At 39.1% G+C, this 27,611-nt stretch overlaps 1 protein-coding gene and 1 long non-coding RNA gene across 6 annotated transcripts in view; one reads left to right on the top strand and one right to left on the bottom strand.

Annotated features, from left to right (window-relative positions):
* CFAP43 (cilia and flagella associated protein 43) overlaps nt 1-27,611 on the bottom strand; it is a 115,249-nt gene that overhangs the window by 50,005 nt on the left and 37,633 nt on the right. For all 5 annotated transcript variants that reach the window (XM_033183582.1, XM_033183596.1, XM_033183573.1 and 2 more), the window contains 11 exons: nt 24,411-24,527; nt 23,333-23,413; nt 20,322-20,470; nt 18,672-18,775; nt 14,108-14,248; nt 13,161-13,333; nt 11,868-12,017; nt 10,911-11,041; nt 8,574-8,721; nt 6,075-6,167; nt 5,272-5,349 (listed from right to left, as the gene is read on the bottom strand). In XM_033183582.1, the coding sequence (XP_033039473.1) occupies nt 5,272-5,349; nt 6,075-6,167; nt 8,574-8,721; nt 10,911-11,041; nt 11,868-12,017; nt 13,161-13,333; nt 14,108-14,248; nt 18,672-18,775; nt 20,322-20,470; nt 23,333-23,413; nt 24,411-24,527 (1,365 nt within the window). The remainder of the gene's footprint in view (nt 1-5,271; nt 5,350-6,074; nt 6,168-8,573; nt 8,722-10,910; nt 11,042-11,867; nt 12,018-13,160; nt 13,334-14,107; nt 14,249-18,671; nt 18,776-20,321; nt 20,471-23,332; nt 23,414-24,410; nt 24,528-27,611) is intronic.
* LOC117067280 lies at nt 1,053-26,081 on the top strand. The gene is made up of 4 exons (XR_004430688.1): nt 1,053-1,390; nt 3,058-3,061; nt 9,604-9,614; nt 26,072-26,081. It is a non-coding gene; the product is annotated as an uncharacterized LOC117067280 (long non-coding RNA).

Below are 27,611 nucleotides of genomic sequence, written 5' to 3'. Positions count from 1 at the left end.
TTATGGTATTAGGTCTAACATTTAAGTCTCTAATCCATCTTGAATTAATCTTCGTATAAGGGGTAAGGAAAGGATCCAGTTTCAGCTTTCTACTTATGGCTAGCCATTTTCCCAGCACCATTTATTGAATAGGGAATCCTTTCCCCATTTCTTGTTTCTCTCAGGTTTGTCAAAGATCAGATGGCTGTAGATGTGTGGTATTATTTCTGAGGGCTCTGTTCTGTTCCATTGGTCTATATCTCTGTTTTGGTACCAGTACCATGCTGTTTTGGTTACTGTGGCCTTGTAGTATAGTTTGAAGTCAGGTAGCGTGACGCCTCCAGCTTTGTCCTTTTGACTTAGGATTGTCTTGGCAATGCGGGCTCTTTTTTGGTTCCATATGAACTTTAAAGCAGTTTTTTCCAATTCTGTGAAGAAACTCATTGGTAGCTTGATGGGGATGGCATTGAATCTATAAATAACCTTGGGCAGTATGGCCATTTTCACGATATTGATTCTTCCTATCCATGAGCATGGTATGTTCTTCCATTTGTTTGTGTCCTCTTTTATTTCACTGAGCAGTGGTTTGTAGTTCTCCTTGAAGAGGTCCTTTACATCCCTTGTAAGTTGGATTCCTAGGTATTTCATTCTCTTTGAAGCAATTGTGAATGGAAGTTCATTCCTGATTTGGCTCTCTGCTTGTCTGTTACTGGTGTATAAGAATGCTTGTGATTTTTGCACATTAATTTTGTATCCTGAGACTTTGCTGAAGTTGCTTATCAGCTTAAGGAGATTTTGGGCTGAGATGATGGGGTTTTCTAAATATACAATCATGTCATCTGCAAACAGGGACAATTTGACTTCTTCTTTTCCTAACTGGATACCCTTGATTTCTTTCTCTTGCCTGATTGCCCTAGCCAGAACCTCCAACACTATGTTGAATAGGAGTGGTGAGAAAGGGCATCCCTGTCTTGTGCCAGTTTTCAAAGGGAATTTTTCCAGTTTTTGCCCATTCAGTGCAAGGCCAGCGGACCCCGCCCCTCCCCCTCGCGGGGACGGGGGGGGGTGGGGGTGGGGGGAGGCGGGCGCCGGGGGCCTCCCACTTATTCTACACCTCTCATGTCTCTTCACCGTGCCAGACTAGAGTCAAGCTCAACAGGGTCTTCTTTCCCCGCTGATTCCACCAAGCCCGTTCCCTTGGCTGTGGTTTCGCTGGATAGTAGGTAGGGACAGTGGGAATCTCGTTCATCCATTCATGCGTGTCACTAATTAGATGACGAGGCATTTGGCTACCTTAAGAAAGTCATAGTTACTCCCGCCGTTTACCCACGCTTCATTGAATTTCTTCACTTTGACATTCAGAGCACTGGGCAGAAATCACATCGCGTCAACACCGGCCGCGGGCCTTCGCGTCAAAGTTATATATTTTAAAAGAAATAAATACACAGGCCTGGTGCAGTGGCTCATGCCTGTAATCCAAGCACTTTGGGAGGCCAAGGCAGAAGGCTAGGAATTCAAGACCAGCCTGGGCAACATAGGGAGACCCCGTCTCTTCAAAAAAATACAAAAATCAGTTGGGCATGGTGGCGCATGTCTACAGGGCTAGCTTACTTCCAAGGCTGAGGTGAGAGGATTGTTTGTGCCCAGGAGTTCAAGGCTGCAGTGAGCTACGCTTGTGCCACTGCACTCTAGCCTGGGTTACTAAGCAAGATCTTGTCTCTAAATAAATAAATGAAAGATGTAAATATATAAATATGCAGATGCTCCCCAACTTATGATGGGGTTATGGTCCAACAAACCCATTGTAAGATGAAAATATCATGTCAAAAGGGGCATTTGTAGACATGATGGGCTGCGAAAACATAAAACACGATATCCAAAAAATGCTGGCAACACAGTATACTTCAGAGTATTCATTGTTTACCTTCATGATTGCATGGCTGACTAGGAGCTGTGGCTTAGTGCCACTGCCCACCATTGTGAGAAAGTATGGTACCACATATTGCTACTCTGGGAAAAGACCAAATTCAAAACTTAAATCACAGTTTCTACTGAATGTGCATTGCTTTTGTACCATCACAAGGTCGAAAAATTATAAGTTGAACCACTCTGAGTTGGGGACTGTCTGTATATATCTTACTTCAATTTAAAAAATATTCTTCAGTAAAGTTTTATCATATATATTGATATACATATATATATACTAAAGTTCAGAGCTGGCAGATAAATTATTCTCCAAATCAAACTATAAGCAATATACTCTCAATCAAAATCAAATGAGAGTTTTTCATGGAGTTTGACAAGCTGATTTTAAAATTCTGATGGAAAAGTAAGTACACATAAAAAGGCCTTTTTTTTTTAAAAGAAGGGCAAAAGGAGAATTATTCTCAAGATACAAGAACCATTATAAAGCTATAGTAATTAAAATAGCTTGGTATTGGCTCAAGAAAAGATCAATATTCAATCTTAGAACAGAGTCCAGAAACAATCCTATGTCCAGGGATTGATAGAGGAGACACTGCAAATCAGCAGAGAAAGGATAGTATATTAAATAAAACAGACTTGGGAAATGGGCTATTTATTTGAAAAAAATAAAATTAGAACCATATGACATACCATTCACAAAAATAAATTATAGGTGAAATCAAAGAGCATTAGAAGAAAATATGTGTGACTTTGAAAGGTCATTTAAAATCAGATGTAAAACCCAAACGTTATAAAGAAAATAATCAAAAACTTGGATCATGCCATAATTTTAAAATTCTGCTTTCTAATAAAATTATTTAAAATTTGGCACTTCATAAAAGTTAAAAGAAAGTATTTGTAGTAGGATGAGCCATATATTTTTCTAGAAAATATTTGTAGGTTGAGCCACATAAAACAGCAATTACATGAAGTTCCACCTGATAATAAGGGCTACCTTTAGGTATGTCCCATTCACACTTCCATGCTCTTTTTCTTTCCAACTGACTCAGATGAGATCAAACAAGGCAATCTTCAAAGCCCTGAGTTGAAGACAGCAGGGTCTCTGAATGACTGCATGGAACAGAGCAGCTGCTGAGCTAAATACCTACCCAGGATGGTTACATGGGAATGAAATAACCTTCTCATCACTGTGCCACTATGCTTTTTTGAGTTTATGTGTTACCATAGGCTAGCTAACTCTAATTATCATAAATACATATAAATAAAAAATAAAAATAAAGAACTCCTATAATCAACAATAACCAATTATCCAATAAGGAAATAGGCAAAGAATATAAACAGGAAATTCACAGGAGAAGAAATACAAATAGTGTTTAGAGTTATGAAAAGGTGCTCAGTCTTATTAGTAATTAGGAAAATAAAAACAAAGGGCCAAGAAAATGATTTAAGAACTTTTCCTAAAACCGAGAGACAAAGGTTTCCTATTAAAATGCCCATAAAGTCTAGCACATGAAAGAAGAAAACACCTAGGGTCCTGGTAGGAAAAGGCAACACATTCAAATGGGAAAACTGAAGAGAGAAACTTAAAAAAAAAGATTTGGCAGAGTCAGGAGAGCCAGCAAGACATGATAAAGCATTAGGCTTCCAACTGCGGGAAGCCATCTCCACTTCTAGGTCTGAAGGGCAAGAGCTGGGAGTGGTTAATGAACCTGGAGAGACCCATAAATGTAGGAGAGGGATGGCGGTCATTGCCAGCTCAGAACCCTACAGGGAGGAAACTGGGAGAATGAGGACCCTGGTCTTAGTCTCCTGCCCTGCAAACCATGATCTGAGCCCCAAGAGGCTGGCCTTCATGAGCAGCAACAATGGGGTTCTCCTGCTGATGCCACTTATTGCCTAAACCCAAGAGAAAGTCAGAAGGCAAGATAGTGCCTTGCTACTATCCATAAAGGCCAGCCTCTTGGGGCTCAAAGAAGAGTGGAAAAGGTTTGCTGGTACAAACCAAGAATACCTATTGAACATATCAAGGTGCATACCTATAAATTTCCAAACACTGTGGATAAAGAGAAGATCCTATAAGACTCCAAAGATAAAAATCTGGTTACCTACAAAGAATTGGGAGTCAGGCACTGGAGTCTCTGAAGGAAACACTGGAAGTCAGGAGACAATGGAGCAAGCCTTCAACATTCTGAAGGCAAACCATCAAATGGATATGAGTGTAGGATAATTACATTTTAAGAAAAACCATATCTCACAAAGTGTACCTCCCATGTACCCTTTCTCAAGAACAGAGCCAAAGCATCTGACAGGTCTAGCAGCAGGGCACCATTCACAGTGGTACCACTTGAATGGTACCCCAGAAGCACAGCTATGTTATAAAGGATGCTCCCAAGCATGGCACAACACAGCAGTCCTCCGTAGGAAGCTACTGAAGGACACACACCAAGAATACAAAGAAAATCAAGTGGGACTCAGGAAATAGGAGCTCCAACTTAGGAGGCAGATCTCTAGGACAGCAGCCATACACCTGGTCTACAGAGCAAGAGCAAGGTGCTTTGACTGGAGCTGGAGGAGGGAAAGCTCTAGAAGGGAGGTTGCCCAAAAAATGCACTGACAGATTGATCACTTCAGGTGTTTGATTGTATTGAGAAGAATTTGTTAGCATTTTGAGTTTGAATAGGTCATAGAAAGCCTTATCCAAAACAAAGGTTAACTATTAATTCTAAGAAAAATCAAGTTGTAAAAGCAGAAGTGTAATAATAATATACCGTGTGGCTCAGCTTTGAAGAATATTCAAATAACTATCATAGTATGTATTCCAAGCATGGATTTATATGTGTGCTATAGTGGGGATGGGGAGCAGTAACAAGCATAACTACTCATGTTCCATACCAGGAAGCCCATAGTTAGCATCAAAACAGAAACATCAAGAAATAACAACAGTAGTAAGAAGACTATTTAGACAGAGGTAAACAGCCCAAATGAAAAAGTGGAAAGAAGAGAAAACAGTTACCTCAGGAGTACAAGTATCAGTCAAGAGAAGTAGGGCAGTGGCTGCTTAAAAAATATTATTTTTAACTACATAACTCAGTATTATTTAATCTGTAAAAATATAAATGCATAACTTTGGTAAAAATCAGTATTATAAAAGCAATTAAGATGGTAATTTGGGAGAAGATGGGGAAAACCACTGTTGATATGGAGTGTGAATTGGTGAAACTTTTGTCTTATTAAAGAACTTCAGAAAACTGAGCTTACAAGCAGAGAAAGGGAGGTATAGTTCCTCAGGGTAGAACAAAATTAAGTTCAAAAAGTAATTTTAGAATAAGGGCCAAATGTATTAGAATATGAAATTACAACACTTACAGTTTTGGAAAGTGATTTGATTCCTTGTTTTATCTCTTTCCTTTTGTTGGAAAACAGATTAACCTCCTTTTTGATGGCCTGAAACAGAACAAGTATATCACCTAACAAAGCAAGAGAAATAAGAGAGAGAGACAGAGAAATATATAAAGAGATACATAGATAGCAATTCTCTAGAAACAGAAACTAAAATTTGTAAAGACGAATATAAAGTGTACATGAAGTAATACCACTGCAATACCTTGCTTAAATCTAACTGCTGCTATGTAAGTGACATTAAAGCTACATGAAACACATGTCAATTATATGGCCAATGGAAAGAAAATAAATAGTGAAAAATTAGTGAACAGTTGATTAAGGAAAACCAGTATGCATTTTTATTGGGAACTTGAGACTAGATCAATAGGCTAAATCCAGGCACGAGCTGTAATCAGTCAGTCACCTTCCTGAACAGCTCCAGCCACAACATCCCTTCCCCTGTTCCTGGTCCACAGGACAGAGGTAGCATCCCCTAAAACTCACTCCACAGTGGAGTACTGCAGTTCATACTTTGCTGTGGTTTACCTGGACACCATTGTTGGGTTGCATGTCAGCCTACGTACAGTTCTTAAAGCTCATATAACTTGATCTAAATGACTGGGCTGTGTTTAGGATGTTTATTTGCTTTCAGAAAAGTTACACCTGTATGTTGTAATGCTCTGCCAAGTGGTGTCTCATTCCATCTTCTAACTTACCAGTAGGTTTCCTGATCTATTTGGTGCATCTACAGAGCACTATTTCAAACCTATCCCATGTTTCACAAATACCTCTTGGCTTTTTTGTTGTATCCAAGGAATTTCCTTCTTAACATCAGTTAGAACTAATTCATCTTGTGATGAGTCAATGCTTGCCTTCTGTTTCTGATACATGTTAGAAAAAGACAGACATGTCTTAAAGTTAAATTCATCAAGTTTTCCCCCTCCCACCCTACCACATGTAACTGCTTTGAATTCCTTTGCATTTGTTGCATTTTTGAAAATAATCTCAAACATTTTGTCTGCCCAAGATATAACATTTTATTCATGTAAGTCCTATCAGTCTGCCCTTATATTAGCCACAGCTTCCACCGAGGAAGCAGAGGTGATCAGACCGGTCACACTGTCACCACTCTTCACCTTCTTTGTTACTGTGACCCACATGTTCTGCCCACAAGGCCTGTGCCACCATCTGTGCTTAGGATCTTTTTTCTTCTTTTTGAAGTCTTAATACTTAAATTTTTTTTTTTCACTGCCATCTCCTTCTGTATTATCAATGTCTCCCTTTTACAGGATCTTCACCAACAGTATCCAAACATGCTCTACTATCTTCTGTCTTAGGAAAATTACTCTCACTTGACCATCACATTCTTCTTCAGCCACCACCCTATTTCTTTTTTTTTTTTTTTTTGAGACGGAGCCTCACTCTGTCGCCCAGGCTGGAGTGCAGTGGTATGATCTTGGCTCACTGCAAGCTCTGCCTCCCGGGTTCACACCATTCTCCTGCCTCAGTCCTGAGTAGCTGGGACTACAGGCGTGTGCCACCACACTTGGCTAATCTTTTGTTTTAGTAGAGACAGGGTTTCACCATGTTAGCCAGGATGGTCTTGATCTCCTGACCTCATGATATACCCACCTCAGCCTCCCAAAGTGCTGGGATTACAGGTGTGTGCCAACCACTGCCCCAGCCAGCCCACTACCCTATTTCTGTGCTCCCCTTTGCAGCAAAATGTCTTGAAAGAGTTTGGGATGCCACACTCTCCTGGCTCTCCTGTAACCTCAATGGCTAACCCTCCTCAGGGTCCTCTGCATCCCTGAACTCTTCTCCTGGCTCACCAGAAGTTGCTTTGTCTTGGTCCTCTTCTGCTTCTTGCCATTCATGCTTCCATGATGTCCTTACCTAGTGTCATGGCTTTAAATCCCATCAGCATGTCCTTGACTCAAATCAACATATCCAGTCCCGACCTCTCCCCAGAACCCAAGGTTCATCTATCCAACGGCTGAACTAGCATCTCCACTTGGGTGTCTCACAGGCTTCTTGAGCTTAGCATGGGTAAAACCGATTTTGAATTCCCTTCATAGCTGCCCCTTCCCCCACAGTCTGCCCTATCCCCATGAGTGACACCATCTTCTACATAAATGTTCAAGTAAAACAATCTAGGAGTTCTTGGGCCCTTTCTTTTCCTCTCTATGTCCAATTCATCAGTGAGTTCTATCAACCCTACCTCTGAAACCCACTTGGAATCCACCACTTCTCTCCTTGGTACAAGACTCCTCCACCTCCATCATTGCTACCTGAACCTCTGCCTCAGCCTCCTGAACAATGTCCCTGCTTCTTATCCTTCTTATCCCCTACAGGAAACATTCTCACAGCATCAAATAATCACTTCAATAATGTCAATTATACCTTGTTAATCCTCTGTTCAGAACACCTGACTCAGTTCTCATTACATGTAAAATAAAATTCAAGCTCTTTAACTAGTTTACAAAGCCCTTCATTACCTGGTCTCCTCGCACTTTGAAGACTTCACCTCCCACCACTTTCTCCCTTGCTCACTTCAACAGCACGGGTCTTTTTTAGGTCCTAACATACCACACGCCAAGCTCTTTCTTTCCCCCTTTGCCCTGAATACTCTTGCTACCCTCCCATTGTCTTTGCATGGTGGTGTTCTCTTTTAATTCAGATCTCAGCTTAAATGTCTTCTTGGAGAGGCTATCCAGTCCAATACTATCACATCAACCTATTTTTATTCACTGAGTAGAACTTGTTACTATCTCATTGTTTCCTCTGCATTTGCTTGTTTACCTGTCTCTCCCTGCCCATCCCCAACGCCCAATTAGGATGTAAACTCCACGGAAGCAGAAATTTTTCTATCTTGTTCATGGCTATAGCCCCCACAGCCTAGCACTCTGTAGGCACTCTATAAATATTTGTTAATTGAATGAGTGAATGCTGTTCTTTAGCTAGACACTTCCTAAATAACATCTGTAATACAAAGTAGAGAGAGACCATTTTGACCAAGTACGAGTGTGGGTAGAAGATTTTTTTCCAGGCAAGCCTGGATATTGTACTATGGTTTAAATGAGATCTGAAATGTACCATTTGCAATTGCTTTGAGAAAGGCTAAATATTTTCTCTCAGACATAGCTTATTCTCTTTTTGAAAATCATGGGATACCTGGAAAAAGAGAAATATTACTAAATATCTGCTTAAAGAAACCACAAGCTGAAAACCTCTGATTTACAAAGAAAGAAATGTAAGCAAGCAAGCTAGTCATATAGGAACTCAACTGTGTGTTCAGAATCGGATCCCAAATCTATGGAAACTTTTGGTGTTGTCCTTAAATAATCATTCTCCTCGCCCATGGTGCTGCTCAGGGAAATTAATAGTTTTTGGTAATAGTCCAGAATTTCACTGGCTAGGAGTCCTCCAAACTGCCTATATTAATAAAAAAGAAAACACAGAGGCTACAAAAATCATAATTTTAAAAAATCACATTTAGCTGTATTATTTTCAGGTAACTAACCATTTCAGTTTATAGATAAGTAACCAAGGAAATATGTGGACAATTCTTCACAGTGCCTTGTGGAAACTTCTTCTTCAGTGCCTACTTCTTTTTTAGAATTTCTTTTTTAAAAAATTTTTATTTTTTTAAAGAGAAAGGGTCTTGTTCTGTCACCTAGGCTGGAGTACGGTGATATAATCACAGCTTACTGCAACCTCGAACTCCTGGGCTCAAATGATCCTCCCACCTCAGCCTCCAGAGTAGCTGGGACCACAGGGGTACACCACCATGCATGGCTAAAGGACTCTGCTTCTCACAGGAGAACCTTTCATGGGCTCCAGGCCATGGCAAGCTTCTTGACCTTTCTAGGGTGCCCTCTCCTCACACTGTCCTCATACCCTTACTTAACATGCCCTCTGTACCTGCCCTGGCCATTGCACAGAAGAGCCAGTGCACTGGCTGAGCTCTCAGAATACACCAGGCAGTGTGCGGCTTCACACACATAATCACATGTGGCCCTCATCACCCCACGCTGCATTGAGAGTGGTATTATTACTTCCACTTAATTCACCAGGGCACTGCAAACTTTGGATGCATCAGCATAACTGGGAGAGTTTAAAAACAGATTCCTGGGCCCCACCTGCAGACATTCTGACTCAGAAAGTCCAGATGGGATCCAAGAATATGCATTTCTAACAAGCTCACAGATGCTACAGATCCCCTACCTTGGGTAACATTGTAATAGATGATTTAGAGGGGTTGTCATATGCCAGCGTCACCAAGTCGTAAGTCCTAGACCATGGTTTCAAACCCAGCTTTGTTTTGAGTCAGAAGTTTGGGTGATTACCAATGGATCAAAATGTCCTTCTTTTTGAGCTGCATAAATAAGGCTCCAGCACTAGTTTGTTGTTGCCTGAGATAGTATTTGTTTGCTGGTTATAAAGAATATGTTAGGACTTATACAGTGAGATAAAAGTTAATATTCTATTCAGAATCCCATGTATAAAATGGGCATGATGATGCAATCCTCAAATGAGTCTTTGAGATAAGTGGCTAGCAAAATGGTTATGACACAAAATCTCCACAACATTTAACATTTTCACAATGTTGCAGAGAAGGCCCATATTTCATTACTGCTTTGATTACAGGAGGTATCATGAAATATTATTTTTTCCAAAATGAAGTGCATGATTGAAACCACCTTTGCAAAGATTACGGCAGTGAAAGAAGTCTAGCATGGCTGACTCCATCTTGTTTCTAGTCTCACAGGCTGGATGTTCTTGTTCATTCCTCCTAACCATGGGATGAATTTAGTTTATAGTTTAACTTGGAAGCAAGGATGGTAATAGTTCCTCCCTAAAACTGATCCCCTCCTTGTTTGGCGACTGAAACTGTCTTTGATATAATCTAAGCAAAATCTAATTAGGAAAGTATATGTATATATACACATGGGTAGGGGATAAACAGGAGTTTTTAAAGTTATCTGAGGGTCAGAATTGTCCACATTTCTTATGTTATGAGAGATAGGACTGATCACTCTCAGATATATATTAACTATGTCTTTTTATTTTTATTTTTATTTTCTGTATTTTGATGCTCTGATATCTGGGGCCTTGCTGACTTCTGGAGGCTAGCCAGTCTCTAAAGATAGTAAACAATTTGCTCTGGAGCATGCTTTTCAAATGCAAACCGATCAATCCAGAGACCATACCCCCAACCACTTGCTCTAGTGGGCTTTCACAATCAGGACCACTATTTCCCCACCCTAATCACCCCAGGGCCGAGTATGAGACAACTACAGCCAGCCTCTATGCCTCAGAACCCACTGATACTATTCAAACTAGCCAATCCTAAACCTGCCCAATCCTCCCTGTGAAAACCATACGAGACGATCTCATCCATGTTTTCCTCCCTCTCTCGGCCTCCTGACCCACCCCAGGTCTGCCCCATGTGGTCCCTGAGCATGCAGTGTACTCTTATCCTGGGATCTGTGAGTATAACAAGCTTTCTTTGCACTAGCAGTTGACTCCCAGCATGTTGGCCTTGCTGTACTTAAATAAAATAAAATCTCTATTTTAAAACACTATACTACATGGGGTTACTTACTGAATACTGTACGTACTTCCACTTTAGGTAGACAAGGGTGCCATCATCTCTCCCATTCACCAGAATGTTTTGTCCATCCATTGAAATTCTCATTGACTGAATCCCATGACCCTGGTGAGAATGACTCCGACACCGAGCAAATGTTTCCTCAATAGTTAAGAAATAAAGCAGAAAAATTACAAATGCAATTCTACCACATGGCTTTTCTAATGGGGTTATATGCCCCTTTTTTGTGGATAAATCATTTTCTATTTGCTAACAGCATTTTAATTGGTATGGAAGTAGCCAACGGGCAATACATAGCATTTAAAATCCGCAGTCCAAACCACATTCACCAATACTAATTTGTTCTTCCACTACCTTTGTGTAGTATAGAAGGACTGGGATTATTATCACCAATTTATAATAGGAAATCAGACACAGAGAAGTGAATGAATTGCAGAAGTCTATAAAGCTAGGGAAGGGGCCTTCAGCAAGCAGAGATGGTGCGTTCCGATGACTTCAAGAGTCAGGCAGGTTCTATTTATGTGTGAAGTAGCTGAGTGTAATAAGCGAGGGTGACAGGCACTGTGAAGAATGGAAGATAACATGCTCTGAAGGATGCTAACTAAGCCAGTTTGATTAGAACTCAAACAAAATGCCTCACCAATTTGGTATATAGGGCAACAATTTAAAAACTGAGATTTCTGAGTCATACTGGTTCTCAACCATGATGCCTTTTCTCATTTAGTTTTTTAAATAGGCAATACGTTCAAATGGTTCAAAATTCAAAAATTATAAAGGAGTATTCTGTGAAATCTCCTTCCTGTTCCCATGACCTAATACTTCCAATGGCAAGCAAGGTAATTAGTACCTTCAATATCTTTTCAGAGTTTTTATGCATATATAAGCAAATTTTTATATACATATAAAATGTTTCTCTATATGAGATTAATATATACACCCATAATATTTTTTTAAGAAAACAGCTTACCAAAGTAGAAACGTCTCGGATACACAGAATTCCACATTTAGCTATTGTTATGAGCCACAATCCATGTGAAGACAGATAGAGCATTCCAGGTCCATACTGTCTGCTTTGTACTTTTTTGTATGGTTTAAGAATGTAGATACCTATATGTTCCTGCCAATCAAAGAAAATAACCACATTATAGAAAAGATCAGGTAAGCAGCACCTTTGGGTTTGCAGATGTACATGCCTGTTGTACATTGTCATTGTAAATAAACTGATACGCGATAAAGTGGGCACCTGCGTTTGCATCATGTTTCCCATTTTTGCAAATAAAAGTTTGTTTCTGCCAACTAAGTAAAGTCTTATTTGTTTACTTGCCATTAAAAATCCTAGCCTACACTGATAATCTTTACTTTTACTAATCATTTCATATATCTTCATGCTTAAGTCAATATTCCCCGTATGTTTCATGCATTCCCACCTCCAAGCCTCTGCACATGTCCTTCCTTTTGTCTAGAATGCCCTTCTCTGCTCCATCCCCACCAGTCCTGCCCTGCCTCCCTATATGAGCGCTGCCCACCAAAACTGTATGCAATATCTCTCCATGTCTAAATCTGACTTATTTTTCAAAGTCCAGATCAAATATTGCTTCCTTCATGAAACTTTTCTTGAATCTGTCTTGCCACTAATCATTTCTTCCTTCTCTGAATTTCTATGTCTAATCCTGGCTACTCTGGAAGAGCTTCGACTGAAGAATTTAGAGGAAGGAAGGTAGACGTTATCAAAGTGGGTAGACAGACATCAAGGGAAACTGACAGGTCAACGGGCAGAAAGCAGGAGGGTACTGGGCCATTATGTGCAGCAGGAGGTGACACAATGCATGAGATGTCTGAAGAGAGTGTAATGAAAAAATGCCAGAAACACAGTTTAATTATTTTTTGCAATTTTGGTTATGGCTTAGATACAAAGTTCCACTGCAAATCAAATCATCTACCTTGTAGCCCTTGGCATATGTAGAATAGATTTCCTAATGCTAGGTTGTTTTTTAAGGCATTAAACTAATATTGTGTCATCTGCATGTTTATCTGACAAAGATGATGTATGTAGCACAAGTATCAGGTTGCTCAAATATATTGTATGATGGATTAACAAATAACACTATATACCTAGCTCAAGGGAATTATATTAATATAATGAAGGCATTTGTTAACTGAACTATTCTGTTAACGTGGTCAAGAGGATCATATCTAATCAGTACAATGTGTGAATCTTGATTGCTAAGACAAATGAGAGCACACTTAAGTGTTGACATACTTCTTTAGGAAGAAGGTAGCTACAGATGTATGGCACTTGACTACAGAAGCCATATATTTGTTTACTTTGAAAGTCCAAGACTGCAGAGGACAGAGTGTGCTCCAGCTCATACAGGTACTTATGAATGATTTCATCTTTCAGCCTTCCTCTTTCATCAGCAAAAGTTGTGGAAACTATTAGATTTGGAAAAAGAAGAGAAATCACTTGCACCATATATTAATTTTGGCTTTTTAAAATTATGAACAATTATGAAAAGCAGAATAAAATTTAAATGCTCAATTAATATTGCGGAAGCTAGTAGGTGAAAAAAATGATTTAAAAACACTTGTCTCCCTAGAAATACTTTGAGTATTAAATGGCTGATAGTGGGTAAAATATTTCTGTAATGCCTTGATGAAATGTTAATCAATTAACTTAGAGACATATTGAAAGAAACCCATGGTGGTATAGAGACTCTTACAAAAACGTAAAAGTACTTTGAGGTTGTCAGCTCTCTTCTGCTCTATAATTACATATTTGCAAAACTGCCAACCAGATATATTTGTTATTAAAACAAGGAAAGAGTATTTTCTCATACCTTTTTATCCAGAAAACTTTCTTTATAATTTTGTCAGTGAAGGGAACTACACTGTAATCTATCTGAATTTAACCATGTCTATTCAAAGCTACAAAACAAGAGACATCACAAAAATAACAAATCAATTTGATGTGTCTGTTCATCCTATCTCTTTTCCTATGGTAATAAAGCAGACTCATGAGTCAGGAAGCCCAAAGGAAAAGTCCACACTTCAAACTGTTTAGCCTGTTGGTTTTACTTTGTAAAGGTAGACAAAAGGTAGCCATTTTACCTCTTCACATGCCAAGAGAAAAATAAAACAAACCCAAAAAACAATAACAATGATGTATCTGGGCTGAGGAGCAGAATTGGTTGCTTGTGTTTTCTTTACCTTGTGGCAGTAATGTAGGCAGTGTGAACATCTCCAACCTGCTTCTCCCTGCTTCCAGAAGCGAGGAAAGCACCATCACTTCCACTATGTCTGTTTCTGAAAGAGACACTGTGGATATCTGTAAAATGTCTTTGGCCACTTCTGAAAGCAAACAGAAATCAACACCACAAGTGGTCATTGATAAGTTCAAAGAATCTTTTACCTTTCCAATTAAGATATCACCTGTGGACTTGCCTTCACTAAATCTTTAGAATCAAATTATTTGCTGGACATTTAAAGTGACCTTTAAACATAAGTTACAGGGATATTTTTGATGAATGGATGAGGGATTCTCCTGATTAGATGTCTAGACCAGCAGATTCAAACCAGCCCAGTCTGTCTGGGTTTCTTTCCTAGCCAGGGTGGCCCGAGAGTGCATCATCTCCAACTCCTATCCCTCCAAACCAGCACCTGCATGCGCTGGTCCCCACAAGTCCACTCCAGCCAGGTGACCTGCTCCTAAGATTGGGTAAACTCAGGCATTGGCCTTCTTTGCATCTGTGCCCAAGGACGGTGGATGTGGTGGAAACGTGACTTTATGAGTTTGCTCCACTAGAAAGCCAGCTGATCTAACCTCTGCAAGGTGTGCCAGGCCTGGAGCCCACCTTGGATTTGTTCCAGATTCACTCTTCCACTCTTCATGGGACTGTGCTGCAGGTGCCCACTTTCTCAGGCCCTTCCCCAGGCGGTCAGCCAATGACCTTCTCTCTCCCTTAACAAGGAAGACCAAGGACATCGACATAAACTCAACCTCAACTTTCTTATCCTGAGACTCACATTTCCCCCCTGTCTGCTTCCATTTTCTCCCTTTATTTCCCGACATTGATGTAGGAACAAAATGTAATCCCTTCCTGTCTGTGATTTTGAGCCCATTCCTCCAATCTCCTATTAGACTGTACGTTATCAATCACCTCTTTTTAGCTTCTTTTTTTTTTTTTTTGAGACGGAGTCTCACTCTGTCACCCAGGCTGGAGTGCAGTGGCCGGATCTCAGCTCACTGCAAGCTCCGCCTCCCAGGTTCATGCCATTCTCCTGCCTCAGCCTCCTGAGTAGCTGGGACTATAGGCGCCCGCCACCTCGTCCGGCTAATTTTTTGTATTTTTTAGTACAGACGGGGTTTCACCGTGTTAGCCAGGATGGTCTTGATCTCCTGACCTCGTGATCCGCCCGTCTCGGCCTCCCAAAGTGCTGGGATTCTTTTTAGCTTCTTGTGTCCCTTATGGCTCCTTTTATTCAGCCCTCATGACTCCCCTGTCTTCAAATAAGAACCTTCCTCCAACTCTGCTGTCCCACAACAGTTACCATCTGATTCTCTTTTCTCCACCGCAAACTTCCTAAAATAGGTTTGGCACTTTCTGACTTAATTTTCTTACCTCTATTCCCTCCCTAACATTCTTCATTCCAAAGAAGTAGCTCTCTCAAGGATCACCTGCTGACTGGCAAATATATGACAGCCTGTCCCAGCCCTCACCCTACCCATACTTCAATGTCAGCCTGTATTTTCATCCACCTTCCTTCTTTAGGCTGTTTCTGGAGAGGATGACTCTCAGTTCTCGTATTACTCTGGCCCAGCCTCAGTTTTCTGCACTGCCTCATCTTCCTCTGTCCACAGCTTCCATATAAAATGTGGACCAGGGTTCTATTCCCAGCTTCTTCCATCCCACCTCTGGCCAAACAGATACATTAAAAAAATGGGGCCAGGAACAGTGGCTCATGTCTGTAATCCCAACACCTTGGGAGGCTGAGGTGGGAGGATCGCTTGACTCCAGGAGATCAAGACCAGCGTGAGCAACACATGGACACATTTTCTCTACTAAAAAAGAAAAAAAGAAAAAAAAAGTAAACAAAAACAAAACAGAAAACAAGCCAGGCTTTGGGGCACAAGCCTGTAGTCCCAGCTACTCAGGAGGCTGAAGCAGCAGGATTGCCTGAGCCTAGGAGTTCAAGGCTATAGTGAGCTATGATTGCACCACGGCACTCCAGCCTCGGTGACAGAGTAAGACTCTAGAAAATAAAATAAATGAAATGGAATATTTAGGCAGGATATACATCCACTCTGAGGTCAGCCACAGGCCCTACCACACTCAGTGCCATCTAATTTGCATATTTAGTTACCTCTTTTGCCCCGTTAAGTATCTAGGTTTACTTCTACTCTGTTGCGCTATGTCATCAGCTTCCATGATTTCAAGATCAGAATTCTGTCATTAAGCTTTGAACTACATATCCTGATTTCCAAACTTATGCTAAATATGCCCAAATGAAGAGTTTGTTGGCTTCAAACCTATGGAACTCATCACCTCAACCTATTCCTCAACCTCTAAAACTTTGTTCTTCAACTAATGACATCGCAAACTTCCAGTATTCAGGCTAGAAATTCTGGGGTCATCGCTGATCCCTTCCTTTCGCATCAAATACCAAGTCCTACCAATTCCATCACTCATGGTTGTGCCCTCTTTTCTCTCTCCATAACTGCAGCATGAGTTTGTGCATTGTGGATAAGAGCACACGCCCTGAAACTGGACTTCCTTAATTTGGCTCTGCCACTAACTAGATGTGTGGCCTTGAACAAGTACTTAGCCTTGCTGTGCCTCAATTGCCTCATCTGAAGGGATAATAGTAGTATCAATTTCATGAAAGTTGTCTAAGAATTCAATGGGGGATCCAATCTCATCTTTTTAATTTCTTTCTTTTGCCTTTCTACTCCATCCTTCACACTAGTATCAGAGTCAGTCTCTAAAAACCAAGTCAAATCATGCCAGCTCCATCTTGAAACCACTGACGATGGCTCATTAACCACAGAACAATTCCAGACTCTTTGGAATGATATTCAATGTCCTTCCTCTTTCAGACTTCATTGCCATAGTCATCTTCTAGTGAACTCTTCCATTTACCTGTTATACCAAACTTTTTTTTTTTCACCATTCCAAGTACCTTTGTTTGGGTTATTATTTTGAGCAGGAATACTAATATGTCCTATCCCATACCTATGAAAATCCTTTAAACCCACTACTCTAAGCCCTTGGAAAACTCTCCTCCAATCCTCCACATCCCCTGACCAGTGCCCACCTTCACCTCCACTCCTCTCCTCACACCTGGCAGAATGAATTGCTGCTGTATCTGAGCCTACACACCATTCTGCATTTTCCTTCTCTACTAAATTGTCTCCTTAATATTTTCATCCCCCTACAAGGCCTAGGTTTGGCATTTTGCACCTAGTAGGCACTCACTAATTTTTATAAGTCAATGATAAACAAATTAAAAAATTTAAGGGTGAGACTTGGCAAAGTGTGAGGAGCAAAAAAAAATTTTCAGGAGAATTAAAAAAAAATTGTGTGTGTGGGGGAAACACATATACAATTGGCATGTACAGCCAGAGAGAAAACAAAGAGAAAATTCTTTATTAGAGATAAAATATTAAAAAATATTTTTGAGAGAAATCAACCCAACTTCTCTGTATGTTAATATTAGAAATGTTCAGCCATTTCATTAATTTATTCAATAATTGATTCAAGAAAATATGTTTTTTTTTTTTTTTTTAAAGTCTAACAACTTTATGTGTTTATTTTTGCTTTAATCTTGTCATCATGGGTAAATTTTTAGCTGTTCATTTTTATACAACAACACAGGATCAGAGATAGCATGAACACATTAGTATCTACAAGGCTAATTCTACCCCAGCACCCATCAAAGCGACCTAAATGACACGCCATGCATCTTGAGTGACGTGCACTGCCATATCCCCTGAGCTCTACTACAGGTAATGTTACACCAAATTGACGTTGTAACTGTGTTTCAAATGTCTCTTAGAGACAAATATAGAACAGTAGGTAAAATAACCCTGAAGACTTCCAAGAGTAATGAGGTTTCGCCAAGGCTTGTTGTGTTTATCGTGGACAGTTTTCAGGAAATAACTTACCAGAAAGCCTGATTGATTTGACAGTCATTTTGACCTGTGATTTATTTATTAAATACAATTTCAAGGTTCCTAAAATATTCCTAATAGATTGTAGATCCTGTATCTTTTTATAAGCAAATAACCCCTTGTGATTTTTAAAGTTGCAAGAAAATGCTGATGGAAAAATGTTCATGATGTTGAAATAGGTATAAATAGAAGCTTATACAGAGCCACTGTCTCAACATCACCAGGATAAGAGATAAGAACTTCTGAGATATTATACTGTTTCCCAAAAATAACACTACTCAGTTTTTTTTCCTTCCCCTTTTTCTCTCCCAACCCTGTGCTTTCCTCCTTTCCATCCCTAATAACTGAGTTCCACCTATGGTTTTAAAATATGTTTAGCATCAACTATGTACCAAGGAGATAACTCTAATATTTCAAATACATCAAAATATAATGTGAGAATTCTCCTAAGTAACTTTAGTTATTTAAAAGTTACTCTTTCAGAAAATATGCCATAATTGTTTCAATATAACTCCATTTTCATAACCTTAAATTCTTTGAAATAAAGAATTTTAAATACTTTAAATTAATATATTTTAAATTAGTCAGCATTCTATGTTGTACCTGTGAATCCAATAATCTGAAATGAGCTTGAGGAGCTGGCACAGATAATAAAGACTTTTCCTTCTGATGTTCCAACTAACAGAAATATTCCTCGCTGATCATAACTAGAAAAGAAGAAATCTGATGATCAAATCCCAATCGTTTCACCAGCTAGATGGTGAACAAGTTTATTGAATGGCCACAGAGATATGTTCAAAGCCAGTCATTTTTACGGTTTGCGATGTTTAATATTCTCTGACCTTATAAAAGTGGAGTGATTACATGTAGATATAATCATTGTACTTTAGGCCAATGCTATTTCCAAATTGCAACTTTAATAAATACAGTCAAGAAGATTCAGTAAAGACGGGCAGTTGGTTCATCATAAGTGAATGAAACATGTCGGTAGAGCTTTCTTGATGCTTCAAGTGCAAATAAGCAATTCTCAAATTAGCGGTGGGTGTGACATTTCATTACCCTGTGTCTGGTACCTGGCAGTGGGAGGAAGAATGTAGTGAAACATGTCTACAACTTTATCAAATTAGAAAAAGTGGGAAGACGCAAATTAGAATAAGAGGATCTGAGAAAGGAAAGGCACAAAAAATGACGGTGCAGAAGGGTGGGGGGTAAGGATGTTATCCATCCTTCCCCACTGAGCTAGGGTGGTGGAGCTGGGCAGTCCACAGTGGCAGGGCCAGCTCCCAAGTGCCCTAGCTGTGTAATGTGTAATCTTGGACAATGCTTCTCTTCACCTCTCTCACCCTGAATTCCCTAATTTGTCTAATAGGGATAAGAATAACATCTTTCTGACTGGTGTTTTGAGGATCACATTCTACAAGCTACAGTGATCTCAAGCTGTAAAGCAGAATACAAATGTCTGTTCTTATTAATACCTAATAATATAATAAATTAAAAACAGTAATAATAATAGCAACTACAAGTCCAAATCTAATGTCTCTATATTGTCATCTTAAAAGTATTGTTTTGAAAGTTTGGAAATGCTCTAAATGTTCATTAATATACTGTTTTTTAAAAAATGATAGTATATTCATATAACGGAATACTATGTGGCTATAAAAATAAAAAGATTGGTCTTTATGTGTGGATATAAAACATTCTCCAAGATATACCATTAAGTGAAAAAAGAAATGAGGCATTGTACATAGTTTTCTCATTTTAAGAGCAAAGGCAGTGACTCTGGAGCCCAACGACCTGGGTTCAAATCCCAACATTTGCCATTCACTATCTATGTACTATTGAGCAAGTTATTTAAAATCTTTGTGCCTCATCTTCCTCACCTGTCAAATAGAGACAATAAGAGTGTTTACCTCATGGAGTTAATACAGCAGAAGTGCCTGGCACACTATATATACTTGATGGCCATTGATACAAATAAAAAGAAGTGCTTATTATGTTTTGCTTGTTCATGGATAAAACATCTCAGGAGAGGCATGAGAAGTTGGTACCAGGCTGCCTGCAAGGACAGACCTGGGTATGGGGGGTACTTTACTTCACAGCCCTCTGTACCTGTGGAGTGTTGAACTGAGTGAATATATTAATATTCAAAACAAATGAAACATGTAAAACTTAAAATTAAAAGAAGGGATGGCTTCATTAGAATTTTCAACAAATGGTGACACAGAGCTGCTCCTGGAAGCAGAAGGGACTTACGTGACATGCTGCACGGACGATTCCGAGAGAAAGGCTTTGTGCACGACCTGAGGGGATTCCTTATTATATACGCTGATGAAGTAGACAGAGCCACCCTCCGTGCCCACGGCTGCAGAGAGGGAGGACGGACAGCAAGCCAGAACCGTTGCCTGTTTAAAATAAACCCCAGATGCGTATCTCCATTGTGCCTGCTCTCCTGCACATAAGAATGCTATTATACAATGTATTTGAAAAGCCTGCAGGATGAGAAGAGTGGCAAGTGTTGTGTGGGGGGTTCTTTCAAATTATAGCCTCAACGTTCCTGAGCTGACCAACTGCATAAGACGGCACAGGAATCTGTACATCTTATTCTTTTATCCTAAAATTAGAGTAATAAAAATTATAGAGAGATTTCTTGAAATTTAAATCATGGCTTCATTTTTATGTCTAAATGATGATGATGAAATGATTATGCCAACAATCCATCTAAGTGATTGTGAAACAGACCAATAATAGTGAAAAATAAAACAAAAAAAGGTAGAATAAATTCTTAGCATCTTGTAAACATTTAAAAATATTTATTTATTTATTAGTGATGGAGTCTTGCTCTGTCTTGAACTACTGGGCTCAAGTGATCCTCCTGCGTCAGCCTGCCTAGTCACTGGGATTACAAGTTCAAACCACCACACCTGGCTTTTAAAACATTTTTATAGATCCTGAGATGCTGGTATGAGTAAGGAAGACTTAAGAAAATAACTATATCACTGGAAGATGTATTCAGTCACCAAAGAAATGCATAACAGATTCCCACTTATCTCACAATGATTTACACAGAATATGATGTCTAAGAGAATAAATTGACTTTCATAATACTATAGAAATCAGTATTCTTTCCCTATAAATACTTTGTTGATTCTTTTGAATAAAATCATGGAACTTAGGACTGAAAAAGAACGTAAGAGATCATTTTGCAAAACAGAAAACGCAGGCCAAGGAAGTCCAGCAGCTTACCCAAGGATCCCATATGTGGTGACAAACTTCAGAAGAAGCACCCAGGTGTCCTGCCTCATTAGAATGCACACAGCCTCCCAACTGAGTGGGCTTTTTGTAAAATTGAAAACCTTTATGGGAAGTGTGTGTGTGTGTGTGTGTTCCCAAAATAAAAATAATCAGCTGAAATTCTCCTTCATTCCAGGGCAATGGTGTGCTAGTCTAAAAATGTACAGTAAGGGCCAGAGGAGTCTTATGCAGGTACCATCAGGAGACGCTGCTAGTGTCCAGGTATCTTGACACCGTGGTGCTGGACTGGGATCCCCCAGGACCACTGCCTGAAGGAAGGCAACACAGTCCCAGATACAGGCAGAGAGACCCGGCATCAGCATTACTGTATCTGTATCAATTCTCTGTAGGGTAATGGTACCTGTATCCCTCGTTGCCCAAGAGGAACAAGGTATATCCTGATTATATAGGCCCCTGGGTGGGTTGTTAAATGTTTGTATGCCTCTAATGTGTGAAAGGACATGTGATTAAATGCACTTGTAAGATCTCTCCTAGTTTACTATTTATAATAGAAATGAATACATATAACCCTTTGTCACAGAGATTATGGAGTCTTTTCATATTTCAAGTTTTCTCAGTAAGAAATTTTATCTTTTGTGGGAGAGTTTTATTTATCACACTGAATTATCTATCTTTTGCATCTTATGTAAAATATGATGCTTAGTCTTTTATAATTGAGATTTTAGTTTTATAAAAGGGAAGGATTGAAACTCCCTACCTAATACCAAGATCCATTTCTCAACTAGAACTGTATAATGCAGCAAATAACACTACTTTTTTTTTAAAAGACAGCATTACCATTGTTTCTTGGTCATTTTAAAATGTTTTTTACGCAAAATGCACTGTGAACATGGCAGAAATAATGGTATCACATTGTGGTAGATGTTGCAGGCAGTGTGGTTTGCAATTCAGCATCCATATGTCCTCCTTCTGGAAAATCTCTTGAATATTCACTGAGAAACTATCCTTCCCCTATTTTCAGGGACGAGTGGAATGAATCTAACTCCCATTTCCAGGGCTGAGTTGGTGCATTAATTATGCACTTAATTGCATTTCTCTTAATTGCATATCCCCTGTGCATATGATTAGTTCACAGATGTTATTAAGACATTAGAAGACATTTACTGAACCTTCTGGAAAGAAGAAGCATCTTTGTTCTTCCTCCCCCTACAGTAGGAATTTTTCTTCCCTCTCTGACAGTATGATGTGAGGTTGGCACCTGTGGTATCTGGGTGCACCTCAGCGAGGCCTAAGATGAAACTAAAGGCATAGTGTGGAGACAGAAAGACAAGGTCCTTGGTATATCATTTAAACTGCTGGACTGAGGCACACATGAGGCCAGACAAGTTCTGTACTTTATAGTTGATTGTGCAAATAACACTCACTTTTTAATTTTTGGCTTAAGCTGGTTAGAGTGGTAACTTTCTTTCATTTCTAATTGATTCCCATTAAATGAGACCATTTAACTAGTTATGGCCAAAGGGATATTTCATTTCTGAGAAAAAGCACTTACTTGCTGATTCAGGAGCACCCCCTCTCCCTCCAAAACACCTTTCAGCACTCTCTTCCTCTCCTGCACACAGCACAGAGGAAGTATTTTTTGATGGAGCCCCCATCAGCCTGGCTCCCTGAGAGACTCTGCAAGAGGGACCCCTGCCAATCCATAATGAACTTACGGCATGAGTAAGATATAAACTACTGGGGTTTCAAAAACAACTGCTGCCACAGAAAACCTTACAGCTTTCTATAATCAATATGGTTCTATCTTGTTTTCTATAACCAATGCTATGGTTCCACTCTTGGGGCTGTGGCATATACTTTACACACAGGGATTACTCTAAACCTAGAAGGCAAAAATGCAGTGAGGCTTCTATAACAAGTATTTCTACAGACTATTGTTGTGTGAATATGAAAAGGTAGATTGGATTAGAATTCAATATATTTTTAAAAATCCATTTATCAAGTATACTTACTGGGGTATTCAGATAAATCTTGCTTACACAAGAACAATCCTCCAGCCACCAAACACAAACTTCCCCTGAATGTGTAAGTGTCTGTAACAAAAAGAAAAACAAAAACTCTACATGGAAAATAAGACTTTCCTATGGAAGCATGTTCTGCCTCCCTTTCCAGTGTGTCGATGATTTAGTATAAAATTTCATTTTACTTATGTGGATTATAAATACTTATTTTATCATTTCAACGCCAATGCTTTGTTTCTGAACAAATATTAAATATTATCTTTAATGCTATTTAAGTAATACATAATAACTAATTAGTATTAGAAAAGTAAAATAAAGATTTTTCATGTAACATATTAAAGATAAAAGTTGCTTATAAAAATCAGTAAAACTATTGCCTAATGAACAAATATAGAAATAGGAAGCTATACATTGTTCTTTTTTAAATTACTAGAATTTATTTTTTTAGAGCAGTTTTAGGATTACAGAAAAATTGAGCAGAAACCACAGAGAGTTCTCCTTCCCCTTGCCCTCCATACACCTACTACCCTACTATTAATATCTTGCATTAGTGTGGTACATTTGTTATAACTGATGAGCCAATACTGACATACTGTTATTGACTCCTTAGACTGAATTAATGTATTGCACATGGCAACTATTTCATTTTCAACCTCATGTGGTGCTGCTGCATTACACAGAAAAAATATACTAAATAAATACTAACAGTTTACTGAGTGCTGATGACTCATTAGCAATGAATGTGTTTTAAAATGTGTTAAAGCCTGGCTTGCAGAGCTTGGGTGGTGAAAACCAAAAGATGGCTCCTAAGATCTCAATTGTGTTGGCTGTTTTCAGAAGATGATATTATGAAGTCACAATATGAGGGTATCATTCTAACTGGGGGGTAGATTTGAGGATGGAATTGTCTAGCATCTCCACCACAGCCTTCAAGGACAGCCTCTGTCTCCTATTCACATTGCTTTGCCCATGAACTTTCAAAGTTACCCAATAACACATAAATAGAGATTTAAATCTCACATCATCATCATTCTTTAGTCCTACTGTGACACAGTAAAATATTCTTTACCATGAAGTGTTGGGTTCCAGGTGTGATAAAGTCAATTGCCTGAAATTTCCCATCACAAGCATCTAGGACTTTATTTAAGGTTGGCTCCTCACCGAAAGTGTAGATATAAACAGATCCCTGATAAATATACAAAAGAAAAGAAACATATTGTAATTGTTGTGTATATAGTTCAACAAATATTTATTAAATGCCTACTGTAACCAAGGCACTGTGTGGAAACAGATGATGGGAAATCACAGATCAACTCAGTAAGACCTTGACCCTGAAGGGCTTAAAATCTAGACACTTGATTTGTTTGTTTGTTTATTGATTGATTGGTTGATTCATTCATTCATTCACTTATTCATCATTTTATTTTAATTAATTAATTTTTCGAGACAAAGTCTTGCTATTGTTGCCCAGGTTGGAGTGCAATGGCACAATCTCAGCTCACTGCAACTCCCACCTCCCAGGTTTAAGCGATTCTCCTGCCTCAGCCTCCTGAGTAGCTGGGATTACAGGCATGCACCACCATGCTCGGCAAATTTTGTATGCTTACTAGAGACAGGGTTTCAACATGTTGGTTAGGCTGGTTTCAAACTCCTGACCTCAGGTGATCCGCACGCCTCAGCCTCCCAAAGTGCTGGGATGACAGGCGCAAGCCACCGTGCCTGGCCTCATCATTTTAAATAACCATAAGACTTTCTTCTTCAATTCCAGACATTCGTGTTTGTTTTGTTTTGTTGTTGTTGTTATTGTTTTTGTTTTGTGACTGAGTCTCTCTCTGTTGCCCAGGCTGGAGTGCAATGGCGGGATCTTGGCTCATTGCAACCAACCTCTGCCTCCTGGGTTCAAGAGATTCTCCTGCCTCAGCCTCCTGAGTAGCTGGGATTCCAGGTACCTGCCACCACACCCGGCTAATTTTTGTATTTTTACTAGAGACGGGGTTTCACCATGTTGACCAGGCCGGTCTCAAACTCCTGACCTCAAGTAATCCACCCTCCTCGACCTCCCAAAGTGCTGGGATTATAGGCATGAGCCACCACGCCTGGTCTCCCACACATTCGTTTTCTTAATTTACAAAACATAATAAAACATTTTTCCTGTTTCAAAAATAATATCTATTTATGTAGAAAATTTGGAAAATGTGGAAAACCCAAAAAGTTGTTAAGATGTACTAAATCCTACCACATGCTAAGTATAATGGAAGGAACACTAAACATTTAAACAAGCCTTTGTAGAAATAGTTGAGGTATGGCTGAAGCTGTCACTTCATGCTTATGATTTTCAGCTCCCAAACTCACCTCTAAAAAAAAATCTATTCTGTAATGAATGCATCTCTACCAAGTAGCTGGTAATATAATATGGTCACTTAACCAGCAATAAGAAGTCTGCTTTCAGCTAATCACAAGTTCTTCATGTTTACTTGAGTTAAACATAAATATTTCTGGTCTCATTTATCTAAAAAAAATGACTTTACAAAATTTGGTAGATATTTACAAATTTTATCTTACTGTCATTTCTTCAATAAATATTAAGTGGATACACAATGCCAGTCACTGCTTTAGATGCTGGGGTTACAGCAGAGGATAAAACAGACAAAATCCCCTGCCCTCAAGGAGTTTACCTTCTGCTGGCAGATTCAGACGAAAATAATATAACCAAATAAAATATACTGCAAGTTAGACAGTGATAATCGTAAGAAGAAAAAGAAAATATAACAGAGAAGGAGAACATTATATAGCAAAACAAGGGTGAAATTTTAAAGTATGTGTTTAAGAAAGACTTCAGTGAGAAGGTGTGGCAGGCCAGATCTCACTAACAGCTGAACAGGCAGGCCTCCAGGACAACTGTTTCAGCAATGGCTGAATAATTAAGTTAAATATTAAAAGCTAATAGAGCCAGTGCCCTTATATAAACGCTTGAATGTAACAAAACCCCACCAAGAGTTTGCCTAGGCCTTTCCTGGGCCTTGAAGCATGACAAGATAATGAAGATTCCTTGTACATATTTTAAGTATTTGTATATTCCTGATAAATTTAATATTTTGTTATTCTGAAATAAGCCCATTTATCTTTAGTAATGATTTTTACCTTAAAGCCTATGTTGTCTAATATTAATATATTTCCACTGGTTTTCTTTGGGTTAATGTTTACATATCTTTTTCCATCTTTTCATATCTGGGTTTAAACATAGGTTTTAATTTATGCTTTTTGTTTATCTCAATTGTTTTGCATTTCATTTTCTTTCTCTTTTTTACCTTGTTTTGGGTTAAACTTTTTTTTTTTTAACATTTTACTTTCTCTAGTTTGGAAATTTCGTCTACTGTTTCTATTGTTTTAGTGGTTACCTTAGAAGTTGTAACATGTATACCTAATTTATCAACATCAAAGTTGCTTAAAAGCTTTATTCTCCTCCTGGGTCATATGGGATCCTTGGAACACTTTGTTCTATATATCCTGCTCCCCCACTCCCCCCAACTTATAGTATTGTCATTTGGGATTTTAGTTCAATATTATTTTTAAACCTACTTTCACTTTTTTTTTTTTTGAGACAGAGTCTCGCTCTGTCGCCCAGGCTGGAGTGCAGTGGCCGGATCTCAGCTCACTGCAAGCTCCGCCTCCCGGGTTTACGCCATTCTCCTGCCTCAGCCTCCCGAGTAGCTGAGACTACAGGCGCCTGCCACCTCACCCGGCTGGTTCTTTTTGTATTTTTTAGTAGAGACGGGGTTTCACCGTGTTAGCCAGGATGGTCTTGATCTCCTGACCTCGTGATCCACCCGTCTCGGCCTCCCAAAGTGCTGGGATTACAGGCTTGAGCCCACATTTTTTTTTTTTTTTTGCTGTTGTATGCAGTGTTCATTTACTGCACATCTTCTACAATGTGTCATTCTCTGCCCATTACTACTGCTCTTTGTTTTTGTTGCATCACACACCTTACATCTGGTATCATTTTCCTCTGCTGGAAGTAAATTCTTTAGAATTTTCTCTAGTGATAGTCAGCTGCTGACACACTCTTAACTTTGGAGTGTCTAAAATGTCTTTTTTTACCCACATACTGAAAAGATGTTTTCATTGGGTATAGAATTCTAGGTGGTAATTATTTTGTTTCATTACATCAGGGGTCATCAACCTTTTTCTATAAATAGGCTGATAGTAAATATGTTAGGCTTTGCAAACCATGTAGTTTCTGTCACAACTATTTAATGCTGCCATTGTGGTG

This window comes from Trachypithecus francoisi, unplaced genomic scaffold (genome assembly GCF_009764315.1).
Source record: "Trachypithecus francoisi isolate TF-2019V2 unplaced genomic scaffold, Tfra_2.0 Contig01579, whole genome shotgun sequence".
Classification (NCBI taxonomy): Eukaryota; Metazoa; Chordata; class Mammalia; order Primates; family Cercopithecidae; genus Trachypithecus; species Trachypithecus francoisi.
This window is presented reverse-complemented; position numbering and strand designations above follow the sequence as displayed.